An 18,917-nucleotide genomic window follows, 5' to 3' on the forward strand; every position below is an offset into this window, starting at 1 on the left:
GTTATTTCAAAATTAGAATAGATAAGGTATCTTAATCGGGCTGTTTGCTGTACCAGTGTAGCCTACAGCCATGCGTAAATACATGGGAAGACGTGTGCACACACGAGACTGGGGTTGAATGCACCTAAAAACGTATTTCTGTCAAAAGGCATATAAAATAGGCTATTTTGATTCTGCGCTAAATCAGCCTAACTGACTAAATAGAATGTTCTAGGTACACAACTAACTGGCTAACGTCAGAAACCGATGGAAAATACAGGAATGCTTGTTTTTAAGCGAACTGAACGGGACACATACTAAGCTGGACATATCGGTTTGATCGGATGACTGCATCTCCCCAATTTATGTTCTTGTCCGAGCGCGCGCTATATGGTCTATATGCGGAGTCTGGTCTGGAAGGTGCCTGGACGCAGAGCCTATGCGAGCATGGGCAGGCTGGCGAGTGTGCGATGTGACAGTGGCGCATGAAAGCCCAAGTTGACTGTGAGGGGGCGGGGGAACTGGCTTGATTGATGATTAGGTTTGCGTCTCTACATCACGGGAGCAGAGACGGATGAGTCACCATCCGCTTCATATAATATTCAGTGTGATCGCGCTGCTGCAGCGCGTGTGCAGCATCTTCTTGGCTTCCCCCTCCCCCCGGCCTGCCGTGCACGCTCGCCCCCTCAGCAGGACAGGCTCTACAAACCAGCTTAAGGCTGCTGCATTTTCACATTCATGTTTACATAAAGAGCTCGAACCCCCCCCCCCCCCCCCCCCCCCCCTCGCAGCTTCTCCTATGTGCAGATACTATAATGCAACACTATGATATAGAGTGCTCATTTTTCATATGATGACAAGGAGCATGTTGTCATGCATGATGTCTTGGCTGAAGGATTTGAATAGTTCTGTCAAGTTTCTAGATTTGAATACAATGCTGTATTATAAATCTAATCTCCTTTGTTATTGGTTATGGTCATGTTTTCTTAAAAGTAGAAAAGGTCTGCTATGCACCTTTTCTGTCTGTGACATATGGCTCACAGGCTCACTGAGTCCATTTTGAAAATGTCATATTTACCCTCTTTTTGGCAGGAGTCCATGAAAGCTGTCATTTATATGCAAGCACTTAACACAATCTCTTGCTTTCAGTCAGCAGATCACATCTGTTGAGTTTTTGTGAATAGCTTAGTATTTCAACTGATCCCATGAGCTCTAGTCCTTTTTATTTCAAATGGTTTTTTTTCATTTTCAACAATCATGTGTTAAACCCGTCTTAAATAAGATAATGTGAGTCCAATAGAATGAGTGGACTAGGCAGTATGAAAGTCATTATGAAGACAAAGTGCAACAATACCTCGATTTCAGTAAGGTTTTTTGTGGTCTTTGGTCTTCTAGATCATGGAAATGTATTGGTGGGCTGTTTTCTGACTGCCCAGGTCATTTTGCTGTAGACTGGCTGTGAACACATGTAGGTGTAAAGACACAGTTCATAGGCCGGGTTTATGTTCCAACACATTAATTACACAAAGGATTTGTTCTTTGAATTAGCTGGATAGATTGCATTGTTTTTTCTTTTTTTTTTTGAAGATTTTATCTGGCTTTAAATTCAGCAGATTAGAGATGAAACCTTTACCCAATCATTTTATTGAATTTTCAAACCCTGCTCAACCATGGTTAGCTATGACTGATCTTAAACTGATACTGGTATATGCCGGTACCATATTGCATGTGAAGGCTTTCACTGTACTGTATTCAAAGGATTTTCTTCAAACGAGGATTAAGCAATACATTCTTGATGAAAACATTCACAAAGACAGACACCCTTCTGTTTGTCAGAAAAGTTAGATACTTCAAAGAGTACAGTTAAGAGAAGTTTTGCTGTAATGTAAGGTCATTTCAATTGCCCATTGATCTGTTATCCACATCTGCCAATATCAAGGGGTCCTTCAAGGTCCAAGCATTTGTTAATAATCGCTGACTTGTTTGCTGTCAGGATGGAAAGGAAACCCATAAGGTTATGATGTTAAAGTCAATGCAGAGGCAGGTTTTTTAAATGGGATGGATGGTTTTGTAAAAAAAAAAAAAAAAAAAGTCATGCCTCAGAGAAAAAAAAAGATCTATAGAGCATGAGCCCCATCTCAGCACTCTGGCCCACGTTAATATGTAAACCCTTTTCCTGCAGGCTAACTATTTGCCCTTTACTCTCCTGTGACACTGATGTGTACTCAGCAGTGTTCTGTCACAGCTTTTCCACTGATAAGGACGCATATCACTACCACAGTAGGGGGGATCTGTGCATGTCCCATCTAAGAACCTGTATGACAATACTTTCAATTGAAGTCAATAATAGCAATCATTTTCATGTATTATTATTATTATTATTATTATTATTATACTGCTGTACTTTTTACACTGTTGTTACTGCTGTTTCCTTTAGCCGAGGGAAAAGAGTGTCTGAAAAAGCATACTTAAGAGCAGGAAATATAAAAAACAAACTGCCATCAAAAAGGTTTGATTACAAAGTCCAAGTGGTTGCGGTGATGTTGCTGGCCTTTGTGCACATGGACAGACTGGGTCCCAGGAGACTTGCTGTTTCAGTGAACCCAATAAACTGGTGATGTGGCTTAGCCAAGCTCAGCAGTATGACACAACACTATGAATCCTCACCTGTGGGGTAGCACTGGACACTCCTGAACCCTGCAGCAACAATGTCCCCTGAGACCCAATGGGGGTGGATATAGAAAGCCAAGAGTCTAACTCCAGGGTTCCAGGACATTCTGTGACATTCGTATTGTTTGCAGGAATTTGAATGTGTTCTGTACGATATATCTTCACAAAGCGGTGTAAGTATGGCCCTAATTATTGTCATTTTGTTACGATAATGAGTATGCTATTATAATGAGGGCGTCCAGAATGAAACCATCGAACGGACATGTACAGTAGTAGGTTGAAAGATTGCAAAATGTTTCGCCTCAATGGAATCCGTCTATTTGTCTGTATCTTGCAATATATTATAATGTAACGATTCGTGCAGGTAAAATGAGCCAATACATTTGTTTTACAGTGTTATGATTGTTTTTGCAGTCACGAAAATAATTATACCGGTGTTGGTATACAATGCTGAATGATGCATGGGTAGACAGACTCCCACCACCTGTTAAAGATCGCCCAAACCCCATTGTTGTGGTTTGTCTACCGTGTGGACTACCTTAAAATTGTGACGCCAGGTTTCCATGGAAACTGGTTTACGCTACAGGGTCTAAGAGAGAAAACAGTGCGAGATATTCCGGAGTTTCATTTCAGAACCACGCTCAGCCTGGACAGCGACCACACACGCAACTCCGGCTTCGTAATTCTCATTTTCTTGTAAATGCTTCCAGAAAAAAAAAGATATACTGACCATAGAAGGATCGTACCCACTGACAACCAACGGCGCGGTGTTATTTCAGTTTATCTGCAATTTAGGTGAGTTACTTTCTCCCTGACACTTTTCTCCTATTACTAGCACTGTCGTGGTCTATGGTTGTTGCTAGGTGTGTGACGGCATTCAGGTGAATACATGACTGACCCAGCGGCGAACAACAAGTTTGCGTCATGGTTTTCAGAACATTTTTAAATTTAGTACGACGAACTGGAACCACGGAAAGTTATTTATTAGCGATGTCAATATAGTTACAGATGCATATTCAGGCTTTGAAAGGAACGAGTGTTCCACTGTGCAGAGTGGAGCAGTTTATCGAAAGAACTTCAGACTGATCATTGTAGATATTTCACTTGGCCCTGTTCGTTATTTTGGAAATATCCATTGCCAATACGAATTAACACAGTGTCTTCGGATGCCAGACTTTGACAATAAACAAGGGATTATCGAAACAAGTGCACTCAGACAAAACAGTAGGCTAGCAGGGCTTAGGTTACATTAGCAGTTACATTAGCGTTATTATCTTCAGTTGTTCGTTTTTATGCCAGTACACCACACGCGGTTGCTGTTTTGTTCTCAGATTATGCAAGTAGCCTACTGTTGCTCATTATGTTTATTAGCCAACCTAGAACTGTTGACGTTAGTAATGCTGGGACAAATTGTTCTAAATGATATCAAAAAAATTATATGAACTGAATCTGACAGATAGACGCCAGACAGATGTTGTGGGGGCAGCGATATGTTCTTTAATTTAAGGTTACGGAAAACAAGAGCTTGACACTTTTATGACGACCGAGCTTGACTGCAGTTTCCACGTTTTGCGTTACATTTTGTGTCTATTTTCTTTATTTCATTTTTTTTTTTGCACCTGAATCGTAGGCGTGACACGTAACACACAATTGCCTACATCAACAAAGTTATTTTGCATGTGTGATTTCGTGGGTTATTATTTATTTATTTATTTATTTATAAGACAGTTTAATGATACGACATTTGTTAAAGAACAATGGCCTTCAAGTTGACTAAGTCGAAGCAGCCTTTGCTATCTTGGTGAAGTTTGCAGTCTGTCAAAGACGGTGGCCAATCTAGCTTTAGCTAACTGCAGTTTATCGGCAGGTCTTTCGCACTCTTTTTGTTTGAAAGCGATCCGTTGCGTTCATCAACAAAGCCTGTTAAGACTTATGCTCTGAATTTTATGTAAACATGGTATAAATCTGGTGGAGAAGCGCATCTGGATGCAGTTTTTTTTTAAATCCAGCTATGACTCACACAGGCTTATTTGAGAGAGAGTGAGTGAGCGAGAAGGTGGTGGGGGAGGAGGAGGGTATTGGAGACGAAATCCCGCTGCATTGCTACGTTTCCAACATTTCCGACCCGAAGTGCTCTTTAAGTTCATTTTCTCCACAGACAGAGATCCCAGACATTCACCTAATAACAGCGATGACGAAGCGTGACGCACAAACAGTGGCGTATAAACCGAAAGCTCATGTTTGTGTTTGGCATATATCCCTAGTGACACGTGCAAACATGCAAACAGGGTTGGCTGTCCGTCTTAGCACATCTTCCCCTTGGCACGGGCATGATTCTTGGCTGGATCTTACGTGTCCATGCATGTGTGAAGTCATCCTTTTTCTTTAAGTTTTTAAGACCTCATAACATTCTTACCTCATCGCTTTGGACCAGTAAACTGCTCTCGGTTTCCTGAACGTGTTTCGCTTTTCTCAGTACTACGCGTCTTACTTGCCGTGCTGTCTGATACACTTTAATTAGTATTGACTTTATCTCCGCTTGTGTATGATTTTTAAAATTTATAATTAAGGTTATGACAAGTTGTAAGGCTATTATGGTAAGTACAGGATATGACACGTTTCTGCCCGCCCCCCTCCCCCCTCCATATATATATATATATATATATATATATATATATATATATATATAATAGTGCACCTAGCACTACAACTGTAAAACTCAAAACAGCCTTACTCTGTGGAAATAAAGCAAAATTCTGGAGAACTGACTATAAACCTCGATCACTAAACAAATGATAGCAATAAAGACAGTGAAAGAAAACTTGCAAAACAACCCTGGCTTGTAAATGGGCAACATAATAAAGGTGAACATTGCTTTTAGAGAGGGCCCTTGGCGGTGTGCTGGCAACGCTGCCAGCTCTGGAAGCTATTACTTGCATTCATCATTACATTGAATTATTTACTTACTTAGTGGACACCCTTATGCAGACCCACTCACAGTACTTACACTACATAACTCCAAAGAATACAGCTGGATATTCACCTGGAACCTTGTGTTAACCAGTTCTTTAGTCACTCTTCACCACCACTGCCCTCAGTTCTTCCTCTCACCATTTTCCTGGCTGACCCGGTGAATTATTATACGCTGTACTGGTGAAATGGAAATCCGCATCTCATGTTGAGAGCCCGTGATCACAGTGATTTCTTCATGTCAGAATGCTGTGGGTAGGATTATGTTCAATCGCGCCAATGCATTTATGTACTTGGAAACTTTTTATTATTAGATATATTTTGTCATTCAACTAGGTAGGTCAATCATGGACCAGGGAATCAGTTTGGATAGGCATTGGAAAGAGTTGCACTCAATCAAATTGATAAGGTGTTTTTTGTTTGTCAGATGCAGGGAGATTTGTGGAAATTCGCCAGGACATTGGGGTTAGCATCCCCTCCTAGAATAGTGGCATGAGATCTTCAATGACCACAGTGAGTCAGAACCTATATCTGATGTCTCATACAAAGGATGGAACCAACTACATCACAGGGCCCCATCACTGTGCTCGGGCATTTGATTTATTTTTGTCCAGGACGAATAGTGTCCCCTACTGACCCACCAGCACCTCTTTCAGTAGCAAGTTTGGCAAGACCTAGGAGGTCTCCCTCCCAAGCACTTACCAAACCAACACCTGCCTTCCAGTTTCACGAGAAGAGCTCAGGGTGATATGGCTGCTGGGGAAGAATGAGGAAAGTAGGAAAGTGGGGGGGGGGGGTGACTTTTTTCATAACTTGAGCATGCATGTTGTGTCCATTCTGCTGGACAACCATGCACAGAACGAAACATATCAAAATTGGAATTGCAGTTTTTATGTGTGGCAATAGTCCCTATGAAAATCAGGTCGGGCGGGGGGGGGGGGGGGGGGGGTTGGGGGGGTGGGGGGGGGGGGGGTTGGGGGGGTGGGGGGGGGGGGGGGTTGGGGGGGTGGGGGGTGGTAGCCCGGACAAAAACGTTGATTGGTTTCTTTTTCAAATTAATGAACGGCGAACTGATCCTGGGAAACACAGAAGCAGATGTATTGATGAGCTGATTTTATACCGATGGCGTTCTCAGTTAAACATGGTTGTTAACTTTAATTAAGTCAGTCACACTTCAGTGCAAATACCTTATGTAGTCTTGTACTCAGACAATGTCCTTTTTGGTGCTACATTTATTTATGAGTAGGGTGATTCATTGTTAATTCATTTATTTATGTTTTAAAAAATAAATTCCCACTAAAATGATCAATTGTTGTTTGAAGACTTTCTCTGAATTAAGTTTTTATTTTATTCATTTGTATTGATTACAAAATGTATATATTTGATACAGTTATAATTAGTAGTCAGACACCATGGAAGACCCTATCATTTCCACAATTACTCTTTTCCAGTAACTGTGGGGTATGTAAGGACATGATAGTTGTAGATATAAATTAACTCCATGGATTAGTCCATCATAGCAATATCTTTTTGAATTGAATCATTAGGCATGTAGTTACATAAGGGAAACTGAGTACTTGGCACTAATGATTAAATATAGTGTTTATGCCCTGAGGACACTTCCTTGAATGGGATTTGTGGCCAGGAAGTAAGACATGACACTTTGCTTATGAGCAATGAGAGAGGTGTGGCCAGAACAGTAGCAAAATTTGGGTTCTAAGCACGAAGACCCCCGCCCCCACCCCCCAATTGTAATATTTACTTTTTGTACACTTGGACTATTGTGGCATGGACCCCTAATAAACAAACAAATAAACAGATAAATAAACAGAAATAAATAAATAAATAAAATTTACATCTGTTGCTCATTTCAAATTGAAAGACATTAAAACTGTTAAAACAAAATTAAATCAAATGAAAAGACTCTTGTCAATATGGCTTGGGATTGGAGTTGTGCAGCATGGATTCATGTTATCATCATGGTGGTGTGCAGTATTACCCACTCCCAATTGGCCACAGTGTCTAGATCAATAATAAAAATCCAGAAAGTAGCTGAAAATGAGCATAGTATTCACTGGAGTGCCATATTATATTTACAATGAAATAAAGCAGTCAATGGTCAGATAATTGGTCTGTGGGAGGTCTGGCAATTGTATAAACACATGGGAAAATAAAGGCAGTAAAGGAATTCAGGGTAAACCCAAAGAACAAGGATTTAAGACTAAAAACTGCAGGCAAATAATAGAAAATAAAGCAAATATAAGAGTGGTGCTCTGCCTGGAACATGCCAAAAATAAACAAATAAATAATTAGGGAGATGATTAAAAAGTATTATGGAGATATACATAGAGCTTCAGAGCATCAGTTTTCTCAGACTTCAATCAAGTTAAAGAATGTATCATATCCCCAAATTGATATGAAAATAGGAGGAGTGGTGTAACATTACTTATTGCAGTGGCTGACAATACTGTGAATTGTGAAAGAGTAGCCATTTCCTTAACACAATTGGTCCATCGTCTGTGACCCTTGGTTCTAATAAATTAATTCTATTTGGAATATGTGAGGAACCAAATATCACTAGATCAAATATCAGATAAAATGCATAAAAGTAAATTAAAAATGCATTTAACCTTTAGATATATGGCTTGCCCAACATATAGAAACAAGCAGAAAACCTGCATGTTTCCTTTATTGATGGTAACATATGTACGTAAATATTAACCGCAATTAATAATTAATATTGTGCACAGCAGATAAATTCCTGACAATAACAAGGTTGGAATCAAAGGTTCCAAAAGAATTGTCATAGAAAATTATTGGGTAAATTAAATGTAGTGACACAAAAACACTATTATGTCAAAGGTTAAGAAAGACAAACACAAAATTCAAATTGGTGTTCAGAAAAATATTGTTGTGGAATATATTAATTAACAAACCAATCATTGGTTTGAATATAATTCCTGGTGTTAACTTATCAACCAATCATTGGTTTGAATAGAATTCCTAGTGTGAAAAAAGACCCCATGAACATAAACCAGGGGTAAACCAGAGATAGTAACACTAAAACACAATTATCATGATAAGTAAGAAACATCATAACAAATATCGTAACTCATCATCATCATCACAAACATTCACAATTGGTGCGTTCAGGACAAATTACTCTAAGAACACATGGAATTTCAGATGATCAAATACATTTGTTGAGATGATATTGACAAAGAAAAAAAAAACATGCTTAGAGTCAAAAACTCACCCATCCATACATTTAAATGTTAAGAAACAACAATTATACCATTATGGGTAGTTGCAAGCTGTGTGCGTGATTGTGAGAGCTCCTTGTGTGTAGAATTACATTATTATTTTCAGGAATAGATGTGTCGTAGAGGGATATAGGTTCTTTTCTTTCCTTTACAAAAAAGCTTCTCGGAAGTGCTGTCGCAGCTTTTCTGGGCCTTTCATTCTGCAGATGTTTGTGACAGTTTAGGTCAGAAGCATTACAGAAGCTAGTTTTTGGCGACTTCATCAGTGCTGCACAATGAGATAATGGGGGGCCATTTTTTTTCTATTTTCTCCTTCCTTTACTTGGAGAGAATGAATGCAAGCCATAATGGATCTGCAGCCAAGGGAACTAAGTCCCTAGTCAGAAAACAGACCTTAGTTCTGACTCACTTCTTAGGCAGACATGCCCAACCATTCAGCACCATCCCAAGTGGAAAAAAAAAATAGGCAGATGAGCAATATTGTCATGGATACTGCTTTTGTCTGTCCAGAGCATCATCTTGTCAACCAGAATGAATGATTGTGTGAATTGCACAAATTACATGACTGTAGTTTTTCTTAATGTAGGGAGGTTTTTACTGTATTTATCATTTATGTAATTGTAATAAATATAACCGTCCCACCCACATTTCTTCCTGTCTCTCTTCTCTCCCAATTCCCATCAATGTGTGTGCGTGTGTGCGTGCGTGCTTGCGTGTGTGTGTGCGCGTGCGTGCGCGTGTGTGTGCGTCCGTGCGTGTGTGTGTGTGTGTGTGTGTGTGTGTGTACATGATGTTTTTCCATCAATGACTAGGATGATTAATGCATCAAGCCAGCAATGAGTCATTCATTTTAACCATGTTTGTTCCAGAGCAAGAAGACAATCAATACAAGCTGTTTTGGGATAGTCTGTTTCATTCTTTTTTGAATGGACTTCTAATTCTGTGCTGAGCTCAGTTTAAGAAATAAATGCATCATACTTTCAGTCTCCTCCTTTGAATCAATAGTGCCTCATTCAGCTCAGTATCAAGCAAAGAAAATGTCAGCAAGACTCTTATATTTGAAATTCAAAGCAGCATGGGGAATTGACTGTGGGTTCTTAAGTTTCCCATAGCTTAATGGTGTGAACCTCAGACCTTGCTGAACTTGATTGAATTAGTTCCATGTCGAGGCCATTATCTGGAAAAGATGCCACAAGTTTAATGACAAATTGCTGTTTGTGAAACAATGCATACTAAGTAAAAAGGGGGGACACAAATCTACATCATAGCTTTCTTTTCCTTTACATTGTGGATAACAGAATGGTTAGGAACCTTATCATCATAATTAAATACTTATTTGATTATTATGAACGAAACAGGTAATGTCAAGATAGAAAGACTTTTTCTTAAATATCACTCTTCACGTCAGTCCATTTGAATGTTTTATGGCTCTCAGAAAAAAAAAAGTTTAATATACAGCAAATTGATATTTTCGCCTAAAGTTAAAAAGGCATTACTGTCTGATGTTATTTGTGATGAATCTAGGAATAAGGCCTTGTTTCTGCCTTTGTCTTTCTGGAAAATACAATCAATGACAGCAGCATATTAGCAATATTGTCATCGAAACTGTGAACCTCATGACAATTTATAGTTATACCAATCAATTCTGTAGGATAACCAGTGCTAAAGGGAAGCTGCTGACATCTCTGTAAAGCACATGTATTTTTTTGTGTGCTTCGAAAGTTTGATTAACAGCAATATTAAATTTAAACTCACCAGTGGGCCTTAAAACACAGTTTTCCTTATATTTGTAACCATCCACAGCTGAATGGCAGCCTGGTAACATCACTCTCCAAAAAAAAAGGAAGTCAAAAAAGTCAAAGAATTAAAATATATACATATTACTTAAGTAATTTAATCAATAAGGATAATTATATTGTGGAATGGGAAACACTATTAATGAATCTGCATCTGAAAAGTGTTTATGACAAAGGTTACCTAGCTCTCACATCACACTTCTTGGAACTCTTATTGTTTTTGCTCTTTGTGACTCTCTGTGCTCTTAATAAGTGCCACTGTGCATTTGGATGGTGGCATAACTTAAGGCATCATTCACATATCACACAAAAACAAAACAAAACAAAACAAAACAAAAAAACCAACAGCTGAAGTTATTGTTGACAGAACATGACTTGTAAAGATAGTTGAGTGGGTGGAGCATATATCAAATCAGTATAGATCATCCATATAATATGTGTGTGTTTTTTTTTTCTCTTTCAGACAGATGTAGAAGATAGTTATATATATGTATATACACACACACACACACTTCCTTCTTCAGTATATCTACCTGATATATAAGAAAAATACATTTACTATCTGTACCAGGGAAAGCACCGAGTCCAGACTGAAAGATTAGGTAGATGTTCTTTTGGTGGTGTTATGACACAGAGCTGTTGCTGGGGAAAAGAGGGTCCTGTCTCACACCACTTAGAAACCAAATTATACTCTGTGTTTATTTGCACAATGGAAAGCTTTTCCACCTACATTTAAGAGCTACTTAGCAACAGTGGGTTTAGCACCCTCCTCCCACTTACTCAGGTAAAACTAATGAGGGCTAAATGACCGCCTCTTATAAGAGCCATATGATATTTCTGGAATCGTAATCTGGTGCACTTTGGCTTCTAGTTTATTCAAACTGTATATTTAAGTTTCTACCCAAACCCATCCTCCCATACACATAGCTTTTGCTTCATCGTTCAAACATTTAATAATACAAAGAAAAATGTAACCCAGACACTAAAATGTTTAAATCATCAACATCCTGGCAACATGTTTTGTTTTTTAATTGTTTTGGACAATGATGTGGCAGACATGCTTCAGCCTTCTTCAGTTTCTCAAAATGCACTGAAAAGTGCAAAGTTCAATGATGACAACCCAAATGACATCATCATCGTCAATTAGATGAGAAAACAGATCATGTCAGCTGAATAATTATATGATAAACAAAAAAGTGTTTCAAAATGTTTGTACAAAAATGCAATGTGTTCCTTTCTCTCTTTGCAGAAAAGTCTGGTGAGGATGACAGAACTCAGCACAGACCGCAGGTTTCACAGTCTGACCCAGGAGCAAGTCCAGACCTTGGACCAGGTCCTGACTGCAGTCATTCCTATTCACGGGCGGGGTAACTTTCCTACCTTGGAAGTGAAACCCAAAGACATCATCCACATGGTGAGAGACAAGCTGATCGAAAAGGGTATCAAGGTGCGTGATGTGCGCCTCAATGGTTCCACTGCCAGCCATGTGCTAGTCAAGGAGAATGGCACCAGCTACAAAGATCTGGACATCATCTTTGGGGTTGAGTTGCCTAAGCAGGAAGACTTTCAGATAATCAAGGATGTTGTTCTGCGTTGCCTCCTGGACTTCTTGCCCAGGGGGGTCAATAAAGACAAGATCACTGCCCTTACTATGAAGGAGGCATACGTTCAGAAGATGGTCAAGGTCTTCACTGAACATGACCGCTGGAGCCTCATCTCCCTGTCCAACAACAGTGGCAAGAACGTGGAGCTTAAATTTGTCAACTCTCTGCGGCGGCAGTTTGAGTTCAGCGTGGACTCTTTCCAGATCATCCTGGATCGCATGCTGGAGTCCTACTTGGAGGCTGAGAGGAGGCTGGGGTCTCAGCATGAGAGGCTGGAGGACAGAGCTTCAGTGCACCAGAGGACCAGTCAACCTCGGGTTGTTCCAGCGAAGTTGCCATCCACCTCTCTGGATTTGGACAAACCCCAGAGTCTAGATAAGGATCTGGTAGGCAGGACAGACGGTGCATCAAGCTCAGGTGACAGTTCGTGCTGCTTTGCGGAGGTAGAGATGAGAGAGGAGGAGCCGCCACATATGACTGAAGAGCCAGTCACAGAGACAGCACATATGGAGAAAGTCACAGACACAAAAGATATGGAGGAAGTCACAGAGACAAAAGATATGGACGAGGTCACAGAGATGGAGCAAGTTGCAGAAATGAGTGCTCTGGTTCCAGGCCCAGTCTCTGAGTCACAAGAGGAGGCAGAGTTGATGGCAAAAAAGACAGAAGCAGAGGGGAAAGAGGTGTGTGTTATAGAGAATAATATAGAGACTTCAGCCCTTAAAGAACAGGTACCAAATGAGGTGTCAATAGAGGCAACAATCTCATTGAACACAATAGCTCAGGTTCACATGGAAAACTCTACAGACATAGAGCCAACAGACAGTCACTCAGTGCCCCTGATTAAAGAAACAACAGCTGAAGGACAAGTTACACTTAAGGTACTATGTGTACCACCATGCCAGTCCTGTGCATGCCTTTCTGAGGAAACACAGGACACAGAATATTCCTTGCCTCCTCCTGCAAAGAAAACCTACAAAAACTCTCAGATGGTTGTCCTTAAGCATTCTTCTCCGAAACCTCCAAGGAAAATGTCAAAGAAAGTAGCAACTGTGATATCATCTCCTGGAAAAACAAATTCCCCAGATGAACTATCTGTTGCCGGTCCAATATTAAACCTTTCTGAAGCAACCTCTGTTGAATCAGTACCGATGGTAGTTGATGTAACTGGCCCTGATACAAATCACTGCAAATCTCCAACTAGCACACCTCAGCATGACAATTGTCAAGTCAAACTGTTAAACATAGTCAACACAATCAACACTGCTGAACTCCAAGATAATGACACAGAATCACTAGTAGAGATCACATGCTCACAAAGTCAAAATTGTGAATTTCTCACTCAAAGTTTTACGATAACGTCTAAATGCAATGAACTTGGGGTCACACAACTCAGTGACAAAGGTCAATACAAACAGATTCCTGCTGTGGAAGTACTGCCTCCTTCTCCCCAGGCACTGGAGCTTGCTGATGAGATACCTGAGTCTGCTCAGCTGGTACCAGAACTTACTACAGTGGCACCAGAGTCTGTTGTCCAAGTACCACAAAGGGACACAGAGGTTCCTGAGTTTACTGAACATATTCTAGAATCTGCTCCTCAGGTTCCAGACTTTACTGAAGACTTGCTACAATCTGCTCTGCAGGTTCCAGAGTTTACGGAACATATACTAGAATCAGCTCCTCAGGTTCCAGGGTTTAATGTCCAGGTAGCAGTAGCTTCTTCACCAGAAACAGAGCTACCTGCTCATGTACACAAACCTAATACCCAGACTTCTAATTCATCAGAACTTGATACCCAGTCATTGGAGTCAAATGTTGATGTACCAGAACTTGCTGTCCAGACACAGGAGTCTGTTGTCCTGGAACCAGAACCTGATGTCCAGGTCCTTGAGTCTGATGTCCAGGAACCACAACCTGATGTTCAGGTACTGGAGTCTGTTGCCCAGGAACCAGAACCTGATATTCAGGTCCTTGAGTCTAATGTGCAGGAACCAGAAACTAAAGTCCAGGTATTCAAGTCTGTTGTCCAGGAACCAGAGTCCAATGTACAGGTACTTGACTGTGATGTTCAGGAGGCAGTACATGATGTCCCGGGGCTAGATTCAGATTTCCAAGTAGTAGAGCCTGTGGCCCAGTGTGAGAAACTAAAGATGGAAGCAGCACCAAATATTCAAGAGACAGAGACTACAGTACCAACTAGGGACCTGACAGCCATCACAGTGGTGGCAGAGAGCATGTACGGAGATTTTGAGCAGGCTATGGACCACCTGCGATACCGGCTGATCGCCACACGCAATCCTGAGGAGATTCGAGGAGGGGGCCTGCTCAAGTACAGTAACCTGCTTGTGCGGGAGTTCAAGCCGGCCAGCGAGACAGAAATAAAGACCCTGGAACGTTACATGTGCTCACGATTCTTCATTGACTTCCCCGACGTCAATGAGCAGCAGCGCAAGATTGAGTCTTACCTGCGCAACCACTTCATTGGCGAGGAGAAAAGCAAGTATGACTACCTGATGACTCTCAGGAGGGTCGTTAATGAGAGCACAGTCTGCCTGATGGGCCATGAGCGCCGGCAGACCCTCAACATGATCACCGTCCTGGCCCTCAAGGTGTTGGGTGAACAGAACATAATCCCCAACACCACCAATGTTACCTGCTACTACCAGCCAGCTCCCTATATGGCCGACCACAGTTTCAACAACTATTACATTGCCCACGGCCAGCCTCCACTCTTTTACCAGCCTTACCCTCTCCATATTCACATGCAGACTGGCCTGGTGTAGTACAAGGAAGAGGGTGAGAGCAGGAGACCACTGCCAGGGTTAACAATGCCGTTCAGTGACAAAGCACCCACCATGACCGTAATACTTAAACAAATGAGCAAACAAAATAACATCTAATAAATCAGCGTGAGAAAAGAAAAAAAAACATCAGTCCAAATACCTAACAAAATAATTGTTCACAAAATGTGCACAAACGCTGAAGTCATTTGGGGCTGATCATGGGAGCTTTTATTGCCAAAAGGATTAAATGTCACCGTCTCAGAATAATGGACCCAGCAGCTGAAAGAGCTTGTGTATGCCTCGCACAAAAGCATGGCTGTTGATCATTTGGAATTAAAAACTTAAAACAAAAAGAACTTCTGGCACATTGTGTCAGTACTTGTAGGCAGTATGTGTCCTTGACCGAGAGAGGGTGTGGCCCAGTAACCTGCAGGCTGAGCCCATTAGCTGAACTTTCCTGATAGGGTAACTCCAGTAACACTGGAGCAAGACCGTTGGTGTCACAGAAGATCCACTCAATTTACAAATTCTTCTTTTCATGTAATCACTACAGATCCTTACCAGAGAAACTGTAAGGGAATGGGGGGAGGGGAGCTGTGGCAATTTTAATTCATTTTTGTTTCAGTCAGTTGTTCCATCAAGTGTCCAGGCCGAGTCCAAATGATAGCATTTTTGAAAAAAATCTGGTTGTTCCACATGTCAAGAGACTGCTATTTATGTCTGGGTTTTTGTTTATTTATTATTCTGCAGAATAATCTAATGAAAAGAAAGTTGTAATAGAAAATATGATGACATACCAATTACTATTCCATGAGATATGTCCTATATATCCTTACACAAAAGTCCGTTTTGTGCAAGAATATAGAAAGCATCATCAAATATATGTCTTTTCAAACAAAGTTTTGATCTGGATCTGTGAATTGTTCTGCATTGTCATGTCTGATCTACAGAACGTGTATAAGTCCAGGAACATGAAAGCCCATGAGATCATGACAACAGTGTATTTCTGTGGTAAGGACAGGTTAGCACATATTCAAAACCTGTTTAATATGGATTGTTCATTTCTTAGGAATTACATTTGATTACTCAGAAAATATGTGGAGGAACAACACCTGTTTTAACAAAAAAAATAATAATAATAATGTTTTAGACTTGGGGAAAATGGCCCATAAGTGGATTACACTTGATCTTTTCCATTATCCCATCTGAGGATGCATTGTGCTTGACATCAGAGACTGGCTATTAGCCTGAAACTTAAAGTAGGTAGACATCTCAGATTGAAGCACCTAGGCCAGATTCATTTTTAAATCTTCCTAATACATGTCAGTTTATTGTTATATTTAACACGTCTTAAAGAAGTGACAGTTTTAATTAAATGTAATATTTGTCCAGTATGCCCACTATAAATTGGGATACATCTGCTTCACAGTCATGACCCTTTACGAGTTTTGAAGGAAATTCTTTGCTGCCAATTTATTTCTGCTTTCTTTCTGAAGGACTGTAGGCAGGCGTGTGATTAACTTGCAAAAAAAGAAAATTAATTGTGAAAATGAATTTAATGAATTGTGTAGGTGTCTTTTGTGTATCTGCGATGCACAGTGTCGGGTTTATATAATAACAAGTAATAACCAGCCAGGAATTAATATAACCTATGACGCATTGTTCAGCCTCAAAGGACACCAACTGATGTCAGTAAGAAAGGTCTAAAGAAGCATGTACTACCCATCAGGGATTAGAAATGAGGAATCTCTACCTTCCACACTGCCCACCCCTGTATAAAAGGCAAATACTTTATTTTCAAACTATCAAGCTGTGCCAAACACATGCACACACGTAAGCGCACTCATGCATACCCATACACGCAAAGACACATGCATGCGCACACACATGTTTACACACACAATGCTGGAAAGAGCAGGAGACGGACAGAGACTTTGTTTTGTGCAATACTGAAAACAATATGAAATATGTAGATCTTGTATGTTCGATCCTACAGTTGTGTTGAATTTTTTCAGGGGATTGTCCTGAGTTACTGCTGTAGAGACTGGTTATTAAAAAAAAAATCAGATTTCCCTTGGTTGTTGTAACACTGTCAGTACTTTGTTATGTGAAGTATTTGCTTTTGACATTATTTTCTAGGCTTATCTTCAAGTCTCTCTGTTCATGTACTTGTTTGTTTAATTCATTGAAGCTATTAGATTGGCGTCATTGCCAGAAGACTGATTGGCGCTGTGTTGAGGGTCCAGGATTTCTTGGACCTATGGCTGACTATGACTGACATTATCTGTCAGTATGAATGCTTTGGAAAGGGAGCTACCACCAGTGTCATCCTGTCAATGCCACTCTCGTCACATATATTATAGCAGGGCTGTCAAATTCCACTTCCTGGCTGGCCTTGAGTGCAATGGTTTTACCTCTCAGTTCTGCTGACGTAACTGGGCATTAGTTAATTAGTCGTATACCTATTCATCTGTGAATTTCCCAAAATGCATTGCTGTAGAATGTATCTTAAGCCACAGAGACATAGATATGAAGTATTTTTTACATATTAAAAAGAGATCATTGAATTAATGTTAGCCGAACGAGCGTACTTAAGGCCTTCCAGGAACTGTTTGACACTCTTGAACTGGACTGAAGAAAAAAAAAAAAAATGAATCAGACTGTCCAGGACAGGCAACAGAATTACTGCAAACTGCAATCACCCCAAACACAGCCAAAGATGGGGTTTTGCAGGAACACTCACACAAGTGCCTATAAATGATACTACAGCAGCATGTCTGGGAAACACCATTTATCCATGTATTGAATATATGGATATTTACTTGTGGGGTTACTTGTTTTTCACCTGTGTGTTATATGGTTGCCCTTCATTAGTGCTGCTTGTTTTGATGTTTATTGTAATATTTTTTCAGTCTGTGCTTGGTTATGGAAATATTAAAATAAAAAAGAACACTCCACGTTTGGAAAATGGTTTTTATTTACTCAGGAACGCTGTTAAAATAAATAAATAAATAAATAATAATAATAAAAGATTTAAAAGCCCTGGAAAAAGCCCTGCCAAAGATACAAAGATCAACTAATTTCTATCCGCATTAAACTAGTGTCCATAAATAAATCAATTCTGTAAAATAAAAATGAAAATAGTTTGCTTTAGATAACACCTATAGTTTCATTCTAACTGGTCATTGTCTTTTTCTGTCTGACTGAGGCAGAGGCCTCACTATTTCAGGGAAGCACACCAAGAGACCACAAAAATGTCTAAACAAAATCAAATCTTTGCCCACCTCAGCCTTTTGTGATCATTTGACGTATGATTCTTGGGCATGAATTTCACTGTACTTGAGAGTAGCTGAGAAGGGTCAGGGCACTGTAGAAACACACATTTTTTGCCTACTGGCTTCAGGAGAATTGGATGATTAAACTTCGGATTCAACTCTGTTGAACTCATGTTGCTGAACACGTGGCAGGTAATGTTGGCTGTGAAAGGCCTTCCAGTGTCACTGCTCTTGATGCAAAATGATTGCGAGGACACGCGTCACATTTCCCGCTTGATGTTTGTCTGAAGTGCATTGTTTTCCCCAGCAGAGGGAGCTCTTAAGAGACACTTTAACAGAATGGGGAACTAACCAGAGGTAAACATCAACCTCTTCAACTGCTTACTCTCAGGCTAGTCTTAGAATGATGAATTTCACACTGATATGCATTTCAGAAGTTGCTTCATTTATCACTGTTGCCTGTTTGCAGTTCCTGGTTCCCAAATGTGGTTCTCATGTAATGACTATTAGAAATGAAGTTATGGACCCTTAACTGTTCCACTAGTACTTTATCTCATGCTCAAAGCTACATAGTTGG

The 18,917-nt window shown here is 40.2% G+C and overlaps 1 protein-coding gene across 2 annotated transcripts; it reads left to right on the forward strand.

The window, feature by feature from the left end:
• Positions 1 to 2,769: 2,769 nt before the first annotated feature.
• LOC118222493 lies at positions 2,770 to 18,017 on the forward strand. Of its 2 annotated transcripts, none has more exons than XM_035408128.1 (2): positions 2,770 to 2,822; positions 11,928 to 18,017. In XM_035408128.1, exon 2 carries the CDS (start codon positions 11,943 to 11,945, stop codon positions 15,063 to 15,065), a length of 3,123 nt encoding a protein of 1,040 aa, XP_035264019.1. In that variant the 5' UTR covers positions 2,770 to 2,822; positions 11,928 to 11,942; the 3' UTR covers positions 15,066 to 18,017. The 2 variants fall into 2 exon arrangements, with proteins under 2 accessions (XP_035264019.1, XP_035264018.1); XM_035408127.1 differs by lacking the exon at positions 2,770 to 2,822 and adding an exon at positions 3,285 to 3,444.
• The last annotated feature ends 900 nt before the right edge of the window (positions 18,018 to 18,917 follow it).

This window comes from Anguilla anguilla, chromosome 3 (genome assembly GCF_013347855.1).
Source record: "Anguilla anguilla isolate fAngAng1 chromosome 3, fAngAng1.pri, whole genome shotgun sequence".
Lineage (NCBI taxonomy): Eukaryota > Metazoa > Chordata > Actinopteri > Anguilliformes > Anguillidae > Anguilla > Anguilla anguilla.

Excerpts from the sequence above, each read along its gene's own strand:
- LOC118222493 (XM_035408128.1), top strand. The coding sequence starts at position 11,943 with ATGACAGAACTCAGCACAGACCGCAGGTTTCACAGTCTGACCCAGGAG.